Source organism: Mandrillus leucophaeus, unplaced genomic scaffold (assembly GCF_000951045.1).
Source record: "Mandrillus leucophaeus isolate KB7577 unplaced genomic scaffold, Mleu.le_1.0 Scaffold231, whole genome shotgun sequence".
Classification (NCBI taxonomy): Eukaryota; Metazoa; Chordata; class Mammalia; order Primates; family Cercopithecidae; genus Mandrillus; species Mandrillus leucophaeus.
The window spans coordinates 70372-87227 of NW_012102377.1; the positions used below are offsets into that span (position 1 = coordinate 70372).

At 50.2% G+C, this 16856-nt stretch overlaps 1 protein-coding gene across 2 annotated transcripts; it reads left to right on the forward strand.

Annotated features, from left to right (window-relative positions):
• The first annotated feature begins 1473 nt into the window (after window positions 1–1473).
• Window positions 1474–9396, forward strand: ABCF3 (ATP-binding cassette, sub-family F (GCN20), member 3). Of its 2 annotated transcripts, none has more exons than XM_011981856.1 (21): window positions 1474–1731; window positions 1958–2105; window positions 2245–2324; window positions 2851–2897; window positions 3120–3217; window positions 3317–3439; window positions 3597–3863; window positions 4185–4265; window positions 4353–4412; window positions 4512–4568; window positions 4679–4701; window positions 4812–4867; window positions 4981–5181; window positions 5278–5354; window positions 6425–6469; window positions 6549–6681; window positions 8011–8099; window positions 8207–8298; window positions 8487–8619; window positions 8751–8838; window positions 8927–9396. In XM_011981856.1, the coding sequence occupies exons 1-21, from the start codon at window positions 1659–1661 to the stop codon at window positions 9083–9085; spliced, it is 2130 nt and encodes a 709-aa protein (XP_011837246.1). In that variant the 5' UTR covers window positions 1474–1658; the 3' UTR covers window positions 9086–9396. The 2 variants fall into 2 exon arrangements, with proteins under 2 accessions (XP_011837246.1, XP_011837247.1); XM_011981857.1 differs by having other exon boundaries at window positions 1631–1731; window positions 1958–2087.
• The last annotated feature ends 7460 nt before the right edge of the window (window positions 9397–16856 follow it).

Here is a 16856-nt window from a genome sequence, read left to right on the forward strand (position 1 = left end):
CCTTTTAATTCCATCATTTACCCAGGCTTCCCAAATCTTGCTGAGTGGGTGGTAGGAGGAAAGATTTGCAAGCAGAATAATATAATGGACTGGGTGCGGTGGCTCACACTGTAACCCCAGCGCTTTGGGAGGCCGAGGTGGGTGGATCACCTGAGGTCAGGAATTCGAGACCAGCCTGACCAACATGGAGAAACCCTGTCTGTACTAAAATTACAAAATGAGTTGGGCATGGTGGTGCATGTCTGTAATCCCAGCTGTTCGGGAGGCTGAGGCAGGAGAATGGCTTGAACCCAGGAGGTGGAGGTTGCAGTGAGCCAAGATCGCGCCATTGCATTCCAGCCTGGGCAACAAGAGTGAAACTCCGTCTCAAATAAAAAAATATATATATATATAATGCATCTCCATGTCTCATCACCGAACTTCAACTATGATCAATGTGTGACCTGTTCCTTAATATCACATCCAATCTGTGTTCACTAACCAGGTGTCTTACCAAATTTTTCCAGACAAGGTTCATTGTGGTTGGTTAATGCTTCTCAAATTTTAAAAATCGATGTTTCCCTTCAGGTCTTGCAATTTTGTCGAAGAAACCAGAGTTCTGTAGTTTCCCCCATCAGAATTTGCCTGTTGTCCCCAAGAAGTCACTTAACATAGTCCTCTTTACCTGTATTTCCTGTAAAATGATTCAGTATCCGGACTGACTCCTCATGATGGCAGTGTTTAATCCAAAGGGGTGAATGGGTAATATACTTTTCGGTGCCACTTTTAGAGAACCATCGGAGGAATATTTACGATTTAAATGTAAAGCAGTAGCGTCATTTTGGAGGAAATTCCTAACTTCCTGAGGGAATCGGTGAAAGGAAATAGCCTTTTACTGGCATTTACTGAGTGCGGAGAAGTCTGCTTTGGGTGTATGTAGGGAATAATTTATACAGGCCACATTGTCCTGGTTTTCTTGCCCTTTGGCGGTGGATTTGGTCGTGCCCTGGGGTGGTGGAAGAACGGAATTGGCTTAATTCACAAAGGTCGGCTGAATTATACAGTGTGAAGAGGCAAGTCGCGGCGGGGAGGCGGGTGGCGCTGGCAACCAGGCTGAGGAGCCCGTAGGGTCTGGGGACCCGCGAAAGCAAAGCACTGAGCAGGGAGGGGGCTTCTGAGAGGGACCGGGGTGAGTCAGCAAAGCTCTGGGCGGGCTCCAAAATGGACCTGGCTGGGTGCACAGCAGCAGCAGCAGACGCGCCTCGAGGGAGCACATAAAACCTGGCAAAGCCAAAATACTTTATCAGCCGCTTGCCTCTTGGGAGGCTCCCATCCGCCAGACCACCGGTGCCTCGCGGCCCTGATAAAACTTGAGCTCCACCCCACCCCTCGCTCCGGGAACTCCACCTCCCAGAAGGCAGCAAGAACCGCACAGCCGGCTAATCTTTCAGCGGAAAAGGCGTCGCGCACGCGCAGAGAGAGCTGCTCCGGCGCAGACTCGGCGCTTCTCCTCAAGGCCCCGCTCGCCCCGCCCACCGGGCTTCGCGCACTCCGCGCCTTTCTTGCGTCACCGCTACGCATGCGCCTTGCAAGGAAGGGAGAGCTTTCGGGGGCAGGGCGGGGGGCGGGCCTAGGCAGGGGTCTCACAGCGACTGCGCGGACGGGCTCCTGACTGGAACATGGCGACTTGCGCCGAAATCCTGCGGAGCGAGTTCCCCGAAATTGACGGACAAGTCTTCGACTACGTGACGGGTAAGCGGAAGTGAATCGGCCGGCCAGGGAGACCGAAGTGGAGGCTGGGGGAAAGTCTAAGCGAGCGTCGTGCCTGGGACTGTTGCCAGGCCTCTCCTCTGCATGACCTCTTGTCCCGGGGGCCGATTGGGTCTGGAGCCTGGAGTGGGGCCTCTGTCTGGGGACTGAAGCTGCTTGTGTGTCCACCCTACCCGATACCTTCCTCGTTCTACCACGTCCTGCCCAGGCGTCTTGCACAGCGGCAGCGCGGACTTCGAGTCTGTGGATGACCTGGTGGAAGCTGTGGGGGAACTATTGCAAGAGGTGTCCGGGGACAGCAAGGATGACGCGGGCATCAGGGCCGTGTGCCAGCGCATGTACAACACTCTGCGCCTGTATGTGCCAGGGAGTAGGGGTTAATGGGGGCGAAAGGGCGGCGAACGGTCCGGAGACAAGAGGTGGGGGAAGAAGATCTGATGGCCATAGAGCTTTTCCTTCAACTCCTAACTGCGCTTTCTATCCCTACCCACATAGGGCTGAGCCACAGAGCCAGGGAAATAGCCAGGTGCTACTGGACGCTCCCATCCAGTTGTCAAAGATAACAGAGAACTACGGTGAGAGTGAGGGGAGGTTGAACTAACTGCCCTCCTGTCCTTTTCTGCGCCCCCAACCATCTGCTCCCTGCAGCTTAGGGCTCCTACATCTTTTCCACAGGACAGGGTTGTAGGAGCTAGTTGATGTCTTCACAGAGGGCAAAAGAGCCCATGATGGGGATGGGGAGGAGGTTGGAGGATTCTCCCAGCTCTTGGGTATGGTAGGAAGCGTAAGAACCTGGAGCTGGACAGACTTGCTTTCACCCCCAATTTTGCAACTTACTAACCAGCTGCATGATCTTGTAAGAGTTGGTTATCTGTCCCCAGCCTCGTCTATGCCTCTTTATCCTTTTATGTGAGTTTTTTGTTTGTGTGTTTGTGTTTGTTTTGTTTTGTTTTAGTGCAGGGAAGGTAATAGCCATCTATCTGCAGGATTATAAGGCTTTATAGAAAACGTCTGTGTCTGTGCTTGGTTCATATTAGTCACTCAAAGTGTTAGTTTCCCTTCCCTCAGGGAGAAGGTGACTGCTTTTCTTATCGCTTACAGACTGTGGAACCAAACTTCCAGGACTGCTAAAGAGGGAACAGTCCTCGGTGAGGAGGAGGAAGCAAGGGAGGGGACTGTGTCTGTGATGGGGTTGGGAGTTGACTGTCTAATTGGAGTATCTTTTTGGGGGATTTCTGACTATGTCTTTCCCTGAGCCTTTGAGTCTGTTCATCATGGGTAAGTTAAGAGGGTTTACTCGAGATGTTCTCTCTTGGGGTTCCTTTCTGAGCCTACACCCTAGAGTGAAGTAGATGTGTTTGGACCCTTAGACAGTGAATGCAAAGAAGTTGGAGAAGGCCGAGGCTCGACTTAAGGCAAAGCAGGAGAAGCGCTCAGAGAAGGACACGCTCAAGACCAGCAACCCTCTGTGAGTGGGGGAAGCATGGCCCAGAAGAGAGCGGAGCAGTTTTTGCCTGGACAGAAGGTGGTGGGGAGCATTAAGAGCTGTCCATTTCTCCCTTTAAAGAGTCTTAGAAGAGGCATCAGCCAGCCAGGCAGGCAGCAGAAAGGAGAGTCGGTTGGAATCATCTGGCAAGAACAAATCCTATGATGTGCGAATTGAGAACTTTGATGTGTCTTTTGGCGATAGGTGAGGGGATAGTGGTGGCAGGGGTTGGCTTTCTTTTTCTAATTAGAGGAGAATTTGGAGAGATGAAATGGGGCTACAAACAATGTGAGGTTTGTTGTTAAACTTGCTGTGCACCTATTTCTAGAGCATCTTTGGTCTCCTTTCTCCACTTCTGCAGAGTATTGCTGGCTGGAGCAGATGTGAACCTGGCATGGGGCCGCCGTTACGGGCTGGTGGGGCGGAATGGGTTGGGGAAGACAACATTACTGAAGATGCTAGCCACCCGGAGTCTGCGGGTTCCAGCCCACATTTCCCTGCTGCACGTTGAGCAAGAGGTTGCTGGAGATGACACTCCTGCCCTGCAGAGTGTGCTGGAGAGTGACAGTGTGCGAGAGGATTTGCTACGGCGGGAGCGGGAGCTCAGTGCCCAGATTGCTGCTGGCAGGTGAGGGCTTCCGGCTAGGGAGCAACCAGCAGCTGCTGTCCCTCACAGAGTGCCTGCCCTCCTGGAACAATCCGTAATTTGCATGTCCATCCTAGTAATCAGCAGAGCTTAGAACTTGGCGCTCTGGGACTCAAAAGCCCTTGTTCTTTCCACAGTGCCCATTTCCATAGTGCCCATGGTAATGAGCACTGTGCAAACCCTGTATTCTCTTCCTCTTCCAGCCACAAGGTAGCCAGTGGCCTTCTTTCCAATGGTATAAGGTGCAGGACATCCTCCTAGACTGCCCCCACTTAAGCCAATTGCTGTTTCTCCTCCCTCCAGGGCAGAGGGCTCTGAAGCTGCAGAGCTGGCAGAAATCTATGCCAAGCTGGAGGAGATTGAGGCTGACAAGGCACCTGCTAGGTATTTAAAGCTCCCCCTCCCTCCTTCAGATTTCCTTTCCCTTCTGTGGACTGTTCCAACTGAGTTCTTCAATTTCTTCTCTACTAGGGCGTCAGTCATTCTCGCTGGGCTTGGCTTTACCCCTAAAATGCAGCAGCAACCCACCCGGTGAGTGACTCTTGCCATTCTTGGCTTTGAACCCTGTTGTCTCAGCCGCTTCCTGCCCTGATGGACACCCACCCCTAATGTGGCTCCATCATTCTTTAGGGAGTTCTCAGGTGGCTGGAGGATGAGGCTGGCCCTGGCCCGGGCCCTATTTGCTAGGTGAGTTTTCTGGGCCAGTGTATGAAGCCCTATGGAAGATTGGTCTTAGCTCTTGGGAGGTGGCATGAGTTGCTGACCTAAAATCTCATGCGGTGTATTCTTTTTCATAGGCCAGATCTTCTGCTATTAGATGGTGAGTTTGAAATGGGGTACCCTGACTTTAGAATGGACGGGGGTGGTAGCATCCAAGTTCCTAGTTCTCCAGCCCTTCAATCCCAAGTGTGTGCTCCCCTCCTTCTCCAGAACCTACAAACATGCTGGATGTCAGGGCCATACTGTGGCTGGAGAATTACCTGCAGGTGAGTGCCTGTGGGTGCTGGAGTGGGTTGGGGAAAGTCGGCCTCCAAGATACCTGGGGGCCTGAGAACTGACTGCCCTCCCAAACTGGGCCTGCTGTCCTGTGACCCCTCAGACGTGGCCCTCCACAATCCTAGTCGTCTCCCACGACCGCAACTTCTTGAATGCCATCGCCACGGACATCATCCACCTGCACAGCCAGCGGCTAGATGGTTACCGGGGAGACTTTGAGACCTTCATCAAGAGTAAGCAGGAGCGGCTGCTCAACCAGCAGCGTGAATACGAAGCACAGCAGCAGTATCGCCAGCACATCCAGGTGTGGGGCCTGGCAGGGCTGGGGGTCCCATCCCAGGGGTTCTAGAGTGGGGGATGTAGGGGAGTTTGACCAATGCCTGCACTCTTCCACCTGCAGGTTTTCATTGACCGGTTTCGCTACAATGCCAACAGGGCCTCTCAAGTGCAGAGTAAACTCAAGATGCTGGAGAAGCTGTGAGTACAGCATCCTTGGCCAGGCCTTGACTCCTGTTCTCTCGGTCTCCTTCCTCATTTGCAGGCCACCCTTGCCCTACCATTCCAGGTCTCCCCTTCGCTAGAAGCCACCTGTGACTTCCTCCTCTGCTGGGAGGCAGAGTATTCCACATTGTTCTTGGAAGGCTAATCTTGACTAGCACATGGCAACCACTAATTTACTTCCTGTTTCTGCTTCTATGTATCTGCTTATTCTGGGCGTTTCATATAAATGGAATCATACAGTATGTGACCTTTGTGCCTGGCGTCTTTCACCTGGCATCATGTGTGAGGCTCATCCATGTTGTAGCGCGTGTCAGAGCTTCATTTCTTTTCGTGGCTGGATAATATTCTATTGTATGGATATACAGCATTTTGTTTATTGAGTCATTAGGGGACATTTGGATTGTTTCCATTTTGGTTATTATGAGTAATGTTGCTGTGAACACTGGTGTACAAATTTTTGTGTGGTCATATGTTTTCAGCTTGCTTGGGTGCATACCTAGGGGCAGAATTGCTGGGTTACATGGTAATTCCACATTAATGTTTTGAGGAACTGTCAAACTGTTTTCTAAAGCAGCAACATCATTTTACATTCCTACCAACAAGGAATGAGAGTTCCGATTTCTCCACGTCTTTGGCAACACTGTTATTGACTGTTTGTTTTTTTAGTTTTAGCCATCCTAGTGGCTGTGAAGTGATAGCTCATTGTGGTTTTGATTTGCATTTCCTTAATAACCAATGACAATGTGCGCTGGGAGTTTAACGTTGAAGTGCCCTTTCTATAAGTGCTGGCAGGAAGCTTAAAATCATAAGACTTAGATGTTTGCAATGTGGAAACATATCACGATATAGTAACTGGGGGTAAAAAGTCACAAAAAGCCTAATTCTATTTTTTAGCATTCAGTAAACGAGAACAGTGTACTCTAAAGTAATGATACCTGAGTGGTAGGAGTACAAGCCCTTTCTAAGTTTTCTCTGAACATATATTACTTGTGTAGGAAGTTATTTTTTTAAGTCATAAATCTAGTCTACCTGATCTCTTCCCCCAGGCCTGAGCTGAAGCCTGTGGACAAGGAATCAGAGGTCGTAATGAAGTAAGTGCTGGGCCAGTGGGGCTGGTGGGGAATTGCTTGCTTCCAACTGTCCCCACATCCTCACCCCTACCTCCTGCAGATTCCCTGATGGGTTTGAGAAGTTCTCGCCACCAATTCTGCAGCTAGATGAGGTGGATTTCTACTATGATCCGAAGCACGTCATCTTCAGTCGCCTCTCCGTGTCTGCTGATCTCGAGTCTCGCATCTGTGTGGTATGGCTGCTGTTTCTCTGTGCTGTGAGCTGGGAGTCTCCTGTCTCAGTGTGTGGTGTGGATTGGCCTAGATCCTCAAGCTGTAAAGGGATGAGGTCCATGGAACAGGAGAGAGGACCTGGGCTAAGGACTTTGCAGGACTTATACTAGCCGTGTCCTCTGGCTGCACAGCGCTGCTCTTCAGGGAGGAAGAGCCTGGTATATAGTGTTTTAAAAATACTTAAAGCAGTGCTTTACCTTATTGATCTCAGTTCTGAGTTTTCTAAATCTTGAGACATTGAGGAGACAGCATGGGCTTCAGGGTCAGACTTCGGATCTTGACTATACCATTGCCTAGCTTGGTTACCAAGCAGCTTCCTAATCCTTAAGATGGCGCTGGCATCTACCTGGGATGGTATTGGGAGAAGTAAGTCCCCCCCAGCACTTAGCAGATACTCAAGTATTGCTCCCCTTAGTACATGTATTTTTCTTTCTTTTTTTTTTTTTTTTTTTTTGAGACAGAGTCCCGCCCTGTTGCCCAGGCTGGATTTCTATGGCACGATCTTGGCTCGCTGCAACTTACGCCTTCTGGGTTCGAACAATTCTGCCTCAGCCTCATGAGTAGCTGAGATTACAGGCATCTGCCACCATGCCCAACTTATTTTTTGTATTTTTAGTAGAGACAGCGTTTCACCATGTTGGCCAGGCTGGTCTCAAACTCCTGACCTCAAATGATCTGCTTGCCTCGGCCTCCCAAAGTGCTGGGATTACAGGCGTTCGCCACTGCGCCCGGCTAGAGTCCTTAAAAATATTTTTTTGGTTATTGAAGGAGTCATTGGGACTGGGGACTGCCTGAGACCCCTTCTAATTTCCTTCCCTTCTGTGTTACACACAGCGGTGCTTTTTTTATTGGTATGTAATTATACATGTTTACGGGGTACAGAGTGATATTTCCATACATGTATACAATGTGTAATGTTCGAATCAGGGTAATTAGCATATTCACCGTAAACATTTATCACTTTATGTTGGGAACATTCAAAATCTTCTAGCTTTTTAAAAATGTACAATCAGTCATTGGTAACTGTAGCGTCCCTGCAGTGCTGTAGAACCCTCGAACTTATTCCTCCATTCCTCCTATCTAGCTACAATTTTGTTTTGGTTAACCAACCTCTCCCTATCCCCTCTCTCAATTCCCCTCCTCCCCGCTTACCCTTCCCAGCCTCTAGTAACCAGAACTCTACTCTCTACTTCTATGTGCTAAACATTTTCTAGTGCCCACGTATGAGTGAGAACTTACAGTATTTATTTTTCTGGCACACACTGTATGACGTTTTCACGTTTCTTAAGGTTGGAGAGAATGGGGCCGGGAAGTCTACCATGCTGAAGCTGCTTATGGGGGACCTGGCACCTGTTCGGGGCATCAGACACGCTCACAGGTCAGAGGCCCCCCCGCCCATGAGCACACTTGCAGGCACCCATGCTTCCTGCGCTCCTTCATGGCAGTTGCCTTTGTCTGCTTTTCCACCTCGGTTTCTGTCTTCAGGAATCTGAAGATTGGCTATTTCAGCCAGCACCACGTGGAGCAGCTGGACCTGAACATCAGTGCTGTGGAACTGCTGGCACGCAAGTTTCCTGGTGAGCTGGGGATTTGAGTGGGGAAAGAGGGATGAGGCTGACCCCGGCAGCTAGACCTGCCTTGGAGTGAGTGCAGAGCAGCCCTCCCAAGCCTAGATGGAAGGACATGGGGACTTGGAGGTGTGGCTGGAGGGTACAGGGAGGGAGTTGGGCCAAGAAGCCACCTGATCTGGGGAGTCCTTTTCCAGGGCGGCCTGAGGAGGAGTACCGTCACCAGCTGGGTCGGTATGGCATCTCCGGAGAACTGGCTATACGCCCTGTTGCCAGCTTGTCTGGGGGCCAGAAGAGCCGAGTGGCCTTTGCTCAGATGACTATGCCCTGGTGAGGCCTCATTTTCTAGAGCTCTTTCCCTCCCATTTCCCCTTCTTGCCCAGTAGAAAACTGTATCAGAAGGCTTTATTTTCTCTCACCGCACCCCTTCACTGCCTACCTTCCTGGGTTCTGCCTTCCAGCCCCAACTTCTACATTCTGGATGAACCCACAAACCACCTGGACATGGAGACCATCGAGGCTCTGGGCCGTGCCCTCAACAATTTCAGGGTGAGTGTGCCTTCACCCTGCCCACTCCTCCCCAGGCCTCGGTGCCTCTCGTGTCCCCCTCAGCACCTCCTGCTCTCCTGTCTTTCAGGGTGGCGTGATTCTGGTGTCCCACAATGAACGCTTTATCAGGCTGGTGTGCCGGGAGTTATGGGTGTGCGAAGGAGGCGGCGTCACGCGCGTGGAAGGAGGATTTGACCAGTACCGCGCCCTCCTCCAGGAACAGTTCCGCCGCGAAGGCTTCCTTTAGGGCTACCAGGCTGAGGACTCGCCCAGGACATGGACTGGTCTCTCAGACCCCTGGGCCACCACATAGGCCACCAACTCCAGGCCGTGGACTTCCCCCAACTTGGGGACAGCCTTATTCCCAAATGTCTCTCTCCTTTTGACTGGAGCATCTTCTGCACAACCTTGGGAGCCCATCCAAGGGTTGGTGAGGACTGGTTTCCCGGGGGCCGGGGGTCTGGGGGTACCCTCTGGGGTTATAGGTTTCCCCACTGCCCCTAGCTCTGACTGGACCCCAAGTGGCTGCTATGTAAATTAAATGTCTCCCTGCATCTCCTTTGCCTCATGTCTGCTGCTCCCTGGGCAGTGGTTGCCTCCTATTGAGGGCTATGGACTCTCAGATTGGCCTTTTCCTATGGCACTTGTATCACTCACGTGGAGGAAGCAATGGCAGCACCAGCCTTGCCTCTAGAAGAAACATTGTCAAGCTGCTGGGGCATTGAGGTCATCTGCCTGCCTGACCTTGGGGTGGGCTGAGCCAGTGGAATGAAGGGCAGTGTATTGACATCACTACGGTGCTGTTAGCCCTAGCCTGGGCTCAGCCTCAGCTGAAGGGGTCTTGGGTTCTGCCACCACAGCCCCCACTGATGGGCAGTTGAACTGATTCTATAACCTGGCCTCACACGTGGCTGGCTCCTTTCTCCAGTGGTATCTGGCTCCGGCTTGCCCTGCTTCTCTGCTCTCTAGACTCAGCGCTGAAGAGAAACTGTCTTTGTCCTCACTTTGCTTAGGTGATTGCATGTTCTTTATATTTCCTCTAACCATGTAGGAGGGGCCTGGGAAATAGGGAATTTAGGACAGGGTCTAACAGGAAGACATAGAACGCTTTGTTTTCAAATTAAGCAATCTTTAAGAGGGGAGAGATGTTGAACAGAGATAGTATCATTTATAAATATTATTTCTTGAGGAGTTAGCCGTTGTATGTAATTGTTATGCAGAGGACGTTAAAATGGAGACATTTGAGCTGAGCACAGTGGTGCGCACCTGTAGTCCCAGCTATTGCGGAGGCTGAGGTGGGAGGATTGCTTGAACCCAGGAGTTTGAGGCCAGCCTGGGAAACTTAGCGAGACCACTTCTCTCAAAAGAAAAAAATTAAACGGACATACTGCTTTGCTCTCAGTGACAACAAAGGAACCAGTCAGCAGAAAGCACTTGCTGCCTTCATGCAGATTGTAGTCAAAAAGCTCAACCAGGCCAGGAGCAGTGGCTCATGCCTGTAATCCCAACACTTTGGGAGGCCGAGGTGGGTGGGTCACCTGAGGTCAGGAGTTCAAGACCAGCCAGGCCAACATGCGGAGGCCCCGTCTCTACTAAAAATACAAAAATTAGCCGGGTGTGGTGGCACATACCTGTAGTCCCAGCTACTCAGGAGGCTGAGGCAGGGGAATAGCTTGAATCTGGGAGGCAGAGGTTGCAGTGAGCTGAGATCGTGCCATCGCACTCCAGCCTGGGTGACAGAACGAGACTCCGTCTCTTAAGAAAAAAAAAAAAAAAAAAAAAAAACTTGACCAGAGAATCTTAACTCTGAGTTGCTGAGGGTAGCATGGTGTGGGTCGCTGGGGAGAGACCCCTGTTTTGGGGGTTAAAGCAAGATAAAGGCGGCAAGGCTCTGGACTGGTGAAGCTGGCAGAAGGACCACTGATGTGCCTGCCTCCTCCCTCCCATGTCTGTGGCCATGGGCACCCTTAGCTCAGCACTGCAGAGAGCTTGCTCACAGCCCTCAGAATTCTCTTCCAACTTCAGACCCACAGGTGGGTGTATCAGGGAGCCATCCATTATAGGATCATGCCTGCCTGCTCACCAGGCTTTCAGCCTCTGAGCCCTTCACCAGTGGTGAACCCCAAAGGAGTTCTCTCAACTCTTTATAGAATCCTTGGGAATGCGTCTGGAGGGTTCTATGACACCAAATCTGCTTTTGTGCTTCAAGAGCACTGGAGTTGGAGTCTAATATCAGATCTCAGCTCTGTTGCTGGTAACAGAAATAACCACAGCTGGTAGCAGAAGGTAACCACAACAAATTCCTCAACTTTTCTGAACACCTACCTGGTTTCTTTATAGGACTATTGTGAGGATTTGCTAACAAGAACAATATATAAGCACTCAAAAAAGTGACTCTTGTGTGACCATCTGATTTGAAGGACTGTCATATGGGAAAAGAAGTGATATTTCACTGAGTGACTCCAGAGACAGATCAGTTTGGGCTCAAAGGATGGAAAACTTGGCTAACTCAGGCTGTCTTCTGAGAATTCCCAGTCAGTGGGACTGTTCAGCCCTGCTTTAGAGAAGGGCCCTTCCTGGGGCAGGAGGCAGCAGTAGATGGGCCTCCAGGGTGGCTTCCAATTTTATGATTCCATGAAAGTGTGAGCAGCCTGCATGTATGACAACGTGAGCTGGTGCTGCAGGACTTCAGAGAGGCGGGATCAAGGAGCTGGAGCAGCTGAGAAAGGCCTAGCTTTTGGAGGTGAGAGGGGAATCAGCAGAAGATAGTTGTTTTGAAGGATGGAAAACGCAGTGTCAGCCAGCTCCATTTCGGAAAGCACAGGACAGAGAAGGGAGAGAGGAACCTGGCGTGGAAGAGTGGGAGCTCACTCCTGCTCACTCTGGACTGCGCACCATGGCAGCCCCCTCTTCACTCGCAAACCCCACTTAGTTGGGGGGCTGTCTTTCCACAGCTGCTGACTCTGGAGCTGCTCTGCTGACATTAAGCCTCAGTGCCCAGAATCTTCACTGAAATCCTGGGCTCCCTGTTTCTCCTGGCCAGACCACACTCATCAGCACCTTCGCGGGCAACCTGTCTGATCCCCAGTAGGGCCTGGACTCCCTCCATTCCAGCCCCTCCAACTGGGCTGCTTGCACTTTGTGCTCACCCCAGTGAGCTGCGTGAGATTGCAGTTCCCATTTGGCCATGACATTCTTGAAGGCCAGACTGTGGCTTACTCGTCTCTGCATCTGCTGTGCCTGTCACAGGTTGGGTGCCCTGGGAAGTGGCTTGGAGAGGCCAACATGCAGGGTATTATTGGGGTTGCTCCTGGAATCAACACCCAGGAAAGCAGGCCCAGGAGAAAGACGAGCAGAGAGAAGTTGAGCAGCAATGCAAGCCCAGTGTGCGCCTCAGCCGGCTTAGCCCTGCAGAATTGTCCTAAGTCAGGGCAGGTGGTCAGGCTTCCATTCTGCTCAGTTGCTCGGCCTTTGGGTGCCAGCTGCCGCCAGGAGCATGGCCTGGGGAGAGGACTTTGTTTGTTTGTTTTCTGAGATGGAGTCTCACTCTGTCACCCAGGCTGGAGTGCAGTGGCACAATCTCAGCTCACTGCAACCTCGGCTGGGTTCAAGCAATTCTCCTGCCTCAGCCTCCTGAGTAGCTGGGATTACAGGTGCCTGCCACCATGCCCGGCTAATTTTTGTATTTTCAGTAGAGACGGGGTTTCACCATGTTGGCCAGGCTGGTCTCCAACTCCTGACCTCAGGTGATCTGCCTGCCTCAGCCTCCTGAAGTGCTGGGATTACAGGCGTCAGCCACTGCGCCCAGCCTTAAAAGAGCCTTTTTTTTTTTTTTTTTTTGAGACAGGATCTCACTCTGTGGCCCTGGTTGGAGTGTGGTGGCAAAATTATAGCTCACTCCAGCCTCAGACTCTCCAGTAGCTGGGACCACAGGCACACAGCATCGCGCCCTGCTAATTTTTAAATTTTTTTTGTGGGGACAGGGTCTCTCTATGTTGCCTAGGCTGGTCTTGAAATCCTAGCCTCCAGTGATCCACTTGCCTTGGCCTCCCATGGTGATGGAGTTACCAGTGTGAGCCACCATGCTCAGCCAGGGCCTTTTTTTTTTTTTTTTTTTTTTTTTTTTTTAAACTTCCCCTTGTTTCAAGACAATGCTAAGGAACTTTAAAATCGTAACAGTTCATATTTACTGGGTTCTTACTGTGTAATGGCAGGGTTGTAATTGTGTTGCCTATATTAACTCAGTCAATCCTCACAATAGCCCTATATGATTGGCATAATTATTATACCCTTATTTGGTACATGAGGAAATACAGGGAATTGATATATTGGATGGCAGGACTGGGACTCCAGGCCAGTCTGACTCTGGAGCACAGCTGGTTGTGTGTGTGTGTGTGTGTGTGTGTGTGTGAGAGAGAGAGCGAGAGAGTGACAGAGTCTTGCTATCACCCAGGCTGGAGTGCAGTAGCTCAGTCTTGGCTTACTGCAACCTCCACCTCCCAGGTTCAAGGGATTCTCCTGCCTCAGCTTCCTGAGTAGCTGGAACTACAGGCATGCACCACCACGCCCAGCTAATTTTTGTATTTTTAGTAGAGACGGGGATTCACCATATTGGCCAGGCTGGTCTCGAGCTCCTGACCTCAGGTGATCCACCCGCCTTGGCCTCCCAAAGTGCTGGGATTACAGGCGTGAGCCACCACGCCGGGCTGAGGAGCACAGCTCTTAACTGCCACACTGTGCTGCCACCAGTACCTTAATGTGCAGAAGGTCATGGCTTGTTAATTCCATCACTTAAAACTTGTTCTTAGTGGCAGGGACAGGGGGCTTGAACATACTTCTCTCAGGAGAGCAAACCAGTAAGTAGGAGTTCCTGGGACAGTGACTGACACATGCTAGATGCTCAGTGAGTAGTTAGTTGTTCGTGAAATAAATGGGGCTGGGCACGGTGGCTCACACCTGTAATCCCAGCACTTTGGAAGGCCAAGGTGGGCGGATCAGTTAAGCCCAGGAGTTCAAGACCAGCCTGGGCAACATGGCAAAACCTCGTCTCTAAAAAATACAAAAATTAGCCAGGTATGAGGGTGTGTGCCTGTAGTCCCATCTACTTGTGGGGCTGAGGTGGGAGGATCACTTTAGCCCAGGAGGTTTAGGCTGCAGTGAGCTGTGATCATGCCACTGTACTACAGTCTGGGGGACAGAGCAAGACCCTGTCTCAATAAATAAATAATTAACACACAATTCGTGGAAGAGTCATGCACTGGGATTAGCCCAGCTCTACAGCTGATGGTCTTAGGCAAGTGCATCTCTCCTGGAGTAAAGCATTCGAATGGGCATAACAGTTTGTCTTGCCTGCTTCTTTCGGTAAGTGGAAGGATTGAATGAGACAAGGTCCTGTGTAAACAGAATAAAAGTTTTTGTAGAGTCTTACGGATCTAAGAGGTATTATTTCATAAGGAAAGAGCTGACTCTGAGGTCAGCAGCCCGGAGCCTCCTTGAGACACATGCTTACACACATGCACATAAATATTCCAGGCCATCCTCAGGCCTGAATCACCCCAAGACAGCCCCCATAGCCTCCATGTCTGCTGAACCAGGCATCAGAAAGCATGCACGTAGCTGGGTGTGGTGGCGCACAATTGTAGTCCCAGCTATTCAAGAGGCAGGGACAGGAGAACCACTTGAACCCAAGGCTGCGGTGAGCTATGGTCTCAGCACGTCTTCCAACCTGGGCAACAGAACAAGTCTCCGTCTCTAAAAAATAAGGCCGGGCACAGTGGCTCACGCCTGTAATCTCAGCACTTTGGGAGGTTGAGGCAGGCAGATCACTTGAGGTTAGGAGTTCAAGACCAGCCTGGCCAACATGGTGAAACTACCATCTATCTATTAACTATTAACTATTAAAAAGTATTAACTATCTATTAAAAATATAAAAAATTAGCTGGGTGTGGTGGCGGGCACCTGTAATTCCAGCTACTCAGGAGGCTGAGGCAGGAGAATCGCTTGAAACAGGAAGGCTGAGGTTGCAGCGAGGCGAGATTGTGCCACTGCACTCCAGCCTGGGTGACAGAGCAAGATTCCATCTCAAAAAATAAAAATAAAAATAAGTAAGCATACACTCTGACTGCTCAGATGTGAGGGAAAGAAAAAAGCATGCACATAGGAGTGCTGTATGAGGCTCTGCCTGGCACCCACTGATTCCCATGTCATGAGGCAGAAATCGCCATGCAATTGAAGACCATTCTGATAATATGTATAGATCATGCCCTGTCAGTAATTCTAGGTTTCTTTTTTCTTTATGTTAAATAAATAGGTAGTTTGGGAATGATTTCTGTTTTACTGTATGTAGAGAAACCTGTGAAACTCTAAATTAGAATGAATATTCGTCAGCCCATACTACAGCATTTTTAACACTGGGAAATGCTTTCCCAAACCTTTTTTTTTTTTTTTTTTGAGACAGGGTCTCATTCTGTTGCCCAGGCTGGCTGGAGTATGGTGACTCAATCTCAACTCACTGCAACCTCCATCTCCTGGGTTCAAGCGATTCTCATGCCTCAGCCTCCCAAGTAGCTGGTATTATAGATGTGCACCACCACACCCAGGTAACTTTTTAAAATTTTTAGTGGAGACGGGGTTTCGCTATGTTGGCTAGGCTGGTCTCAAACTCCTTTGCTCAAGTGATCCACCTGCCTCAGCTTCCCAAAGTGGTGGGATTACAGGCGTGAGCCACCGTGCCTGGCCTCCAAACCTTTTCTTTTGGTCCTCTCAAAAGCCAGGTGTGGCGGCAGGCACCTGTAATCTCAGCTACTTGGGAGGCTGAGGCACGAGAATCGCTTGAACCTGGGAGGCAGAGGTTTCAGTGAGCCGAGATCACACCACTGCACTCCAGCCTGGGTGACAGAGCGAGACTCCATCTCAAAAAAAAACAAGAGGAGTTTGAGACGGAAAGATGTTGTTTTCCCTGGTTTAAATACCTCTGTGGGTGCAGAGATGGGGCAAGAACCCCGGTATCTGGGTCCCAGCCTTTTTACATCCAGATCAACTGGTCTCAAATTTGTTTTGAGCCCCCTGTGGGGCTATTCATGCAATGGGTGACATTCTCATGTCCCTCATGCCTTTGAGCACACCCAGGGACATGCCCTTCTATCCTTTTAAGGAAGTATTTTGAACCCAAAATGAGAGGGAGTGATAGTGAATCTGATTTAATTTGTTTTTAATTTGTCAATTAGGGAGCCCACTCTGGAGTCAGAAAGAACTGCATTTGAGTCTGGATTCTATTTTGTAATAGTTGTGTGACCTTGGCAAATTAAGCCTCTCTGCACTTCAGTTTCCTGATCTATAAAGTGGGAATAATAATAGTCCCTGCGTTGAAGAATTATGGTGATTATTAAATAAGACAATACAAGCAGGCCAGGCATAGTGGCTCACGCCTGTAATCCCAGCACTTTGGGAGGCTGAGGCAGGCAGATTGCTTGAGCCCAGGAGTTCAGGACAAGCCTGGGCAACATAGTGAGACCCTGTTGTCTCTATTTGAAAGAAAGAAAAATAATTTTTTTAAAAAAGATAATGCAGGCAAAACTCTCATTATGATTTCCAGCAGTTCAGTAAGTATTAGCCATTACGATGACTATTAGTATTTATTGAGCCCCTCACTACTCTGTTGATTTTTAGTGAGATATTGATTGTAATGCTCTGTGGCTGAGAACCACTGTAGGGTCAGACCTCCACACCCATGATTTTCGCATCCATGGATTCAACCAACCATGGATAGAAAAAATTCCAGAAAAAGGCTGAGCGTGGTGGCTTGCACCTGTAATCCCAACACTTTGCAAGGCCAAGGCAGGCAGATCACAAGGTCAGGAGTTCGAGACCAGCCTGGCCAACATGGGGAAATCCTGTCTCTACTAAAAATACAAAAATTAGGCTGGGCGCGGTGGCTCAAGCCTGTAATCCCAGCACTTTGGGAGGCCGAGACGGGCGGATCACGAGGTCAGGAGATCGAGACCATCCTGACTAACCCA

Bases quoted from the DNA above. Each gene is read 5' to 3' on its own strand.
- ABCF3 (XM_011981856.1), top strand. From the start codon at position 1,659: ATGGCGACTTGCGCCGAAATCCTGCGGAGCGAGTTCCCCGAAATTGAC. The intron at 2,106-2,244 runs GTATGTGCCAGG...CTACCCACATAG, and splicing joins ATGTACAACACTCTGCGCCT to GGCTGAGCCACAGAGCCAGG. The intron at 4,413-4,511 runs GTGAGTGACTCT...ATCATTCTTTAG, and splicing joins ATGCAGCAGCAACCCACCCG to GGAGTTCTCAGGTGGCTGGA.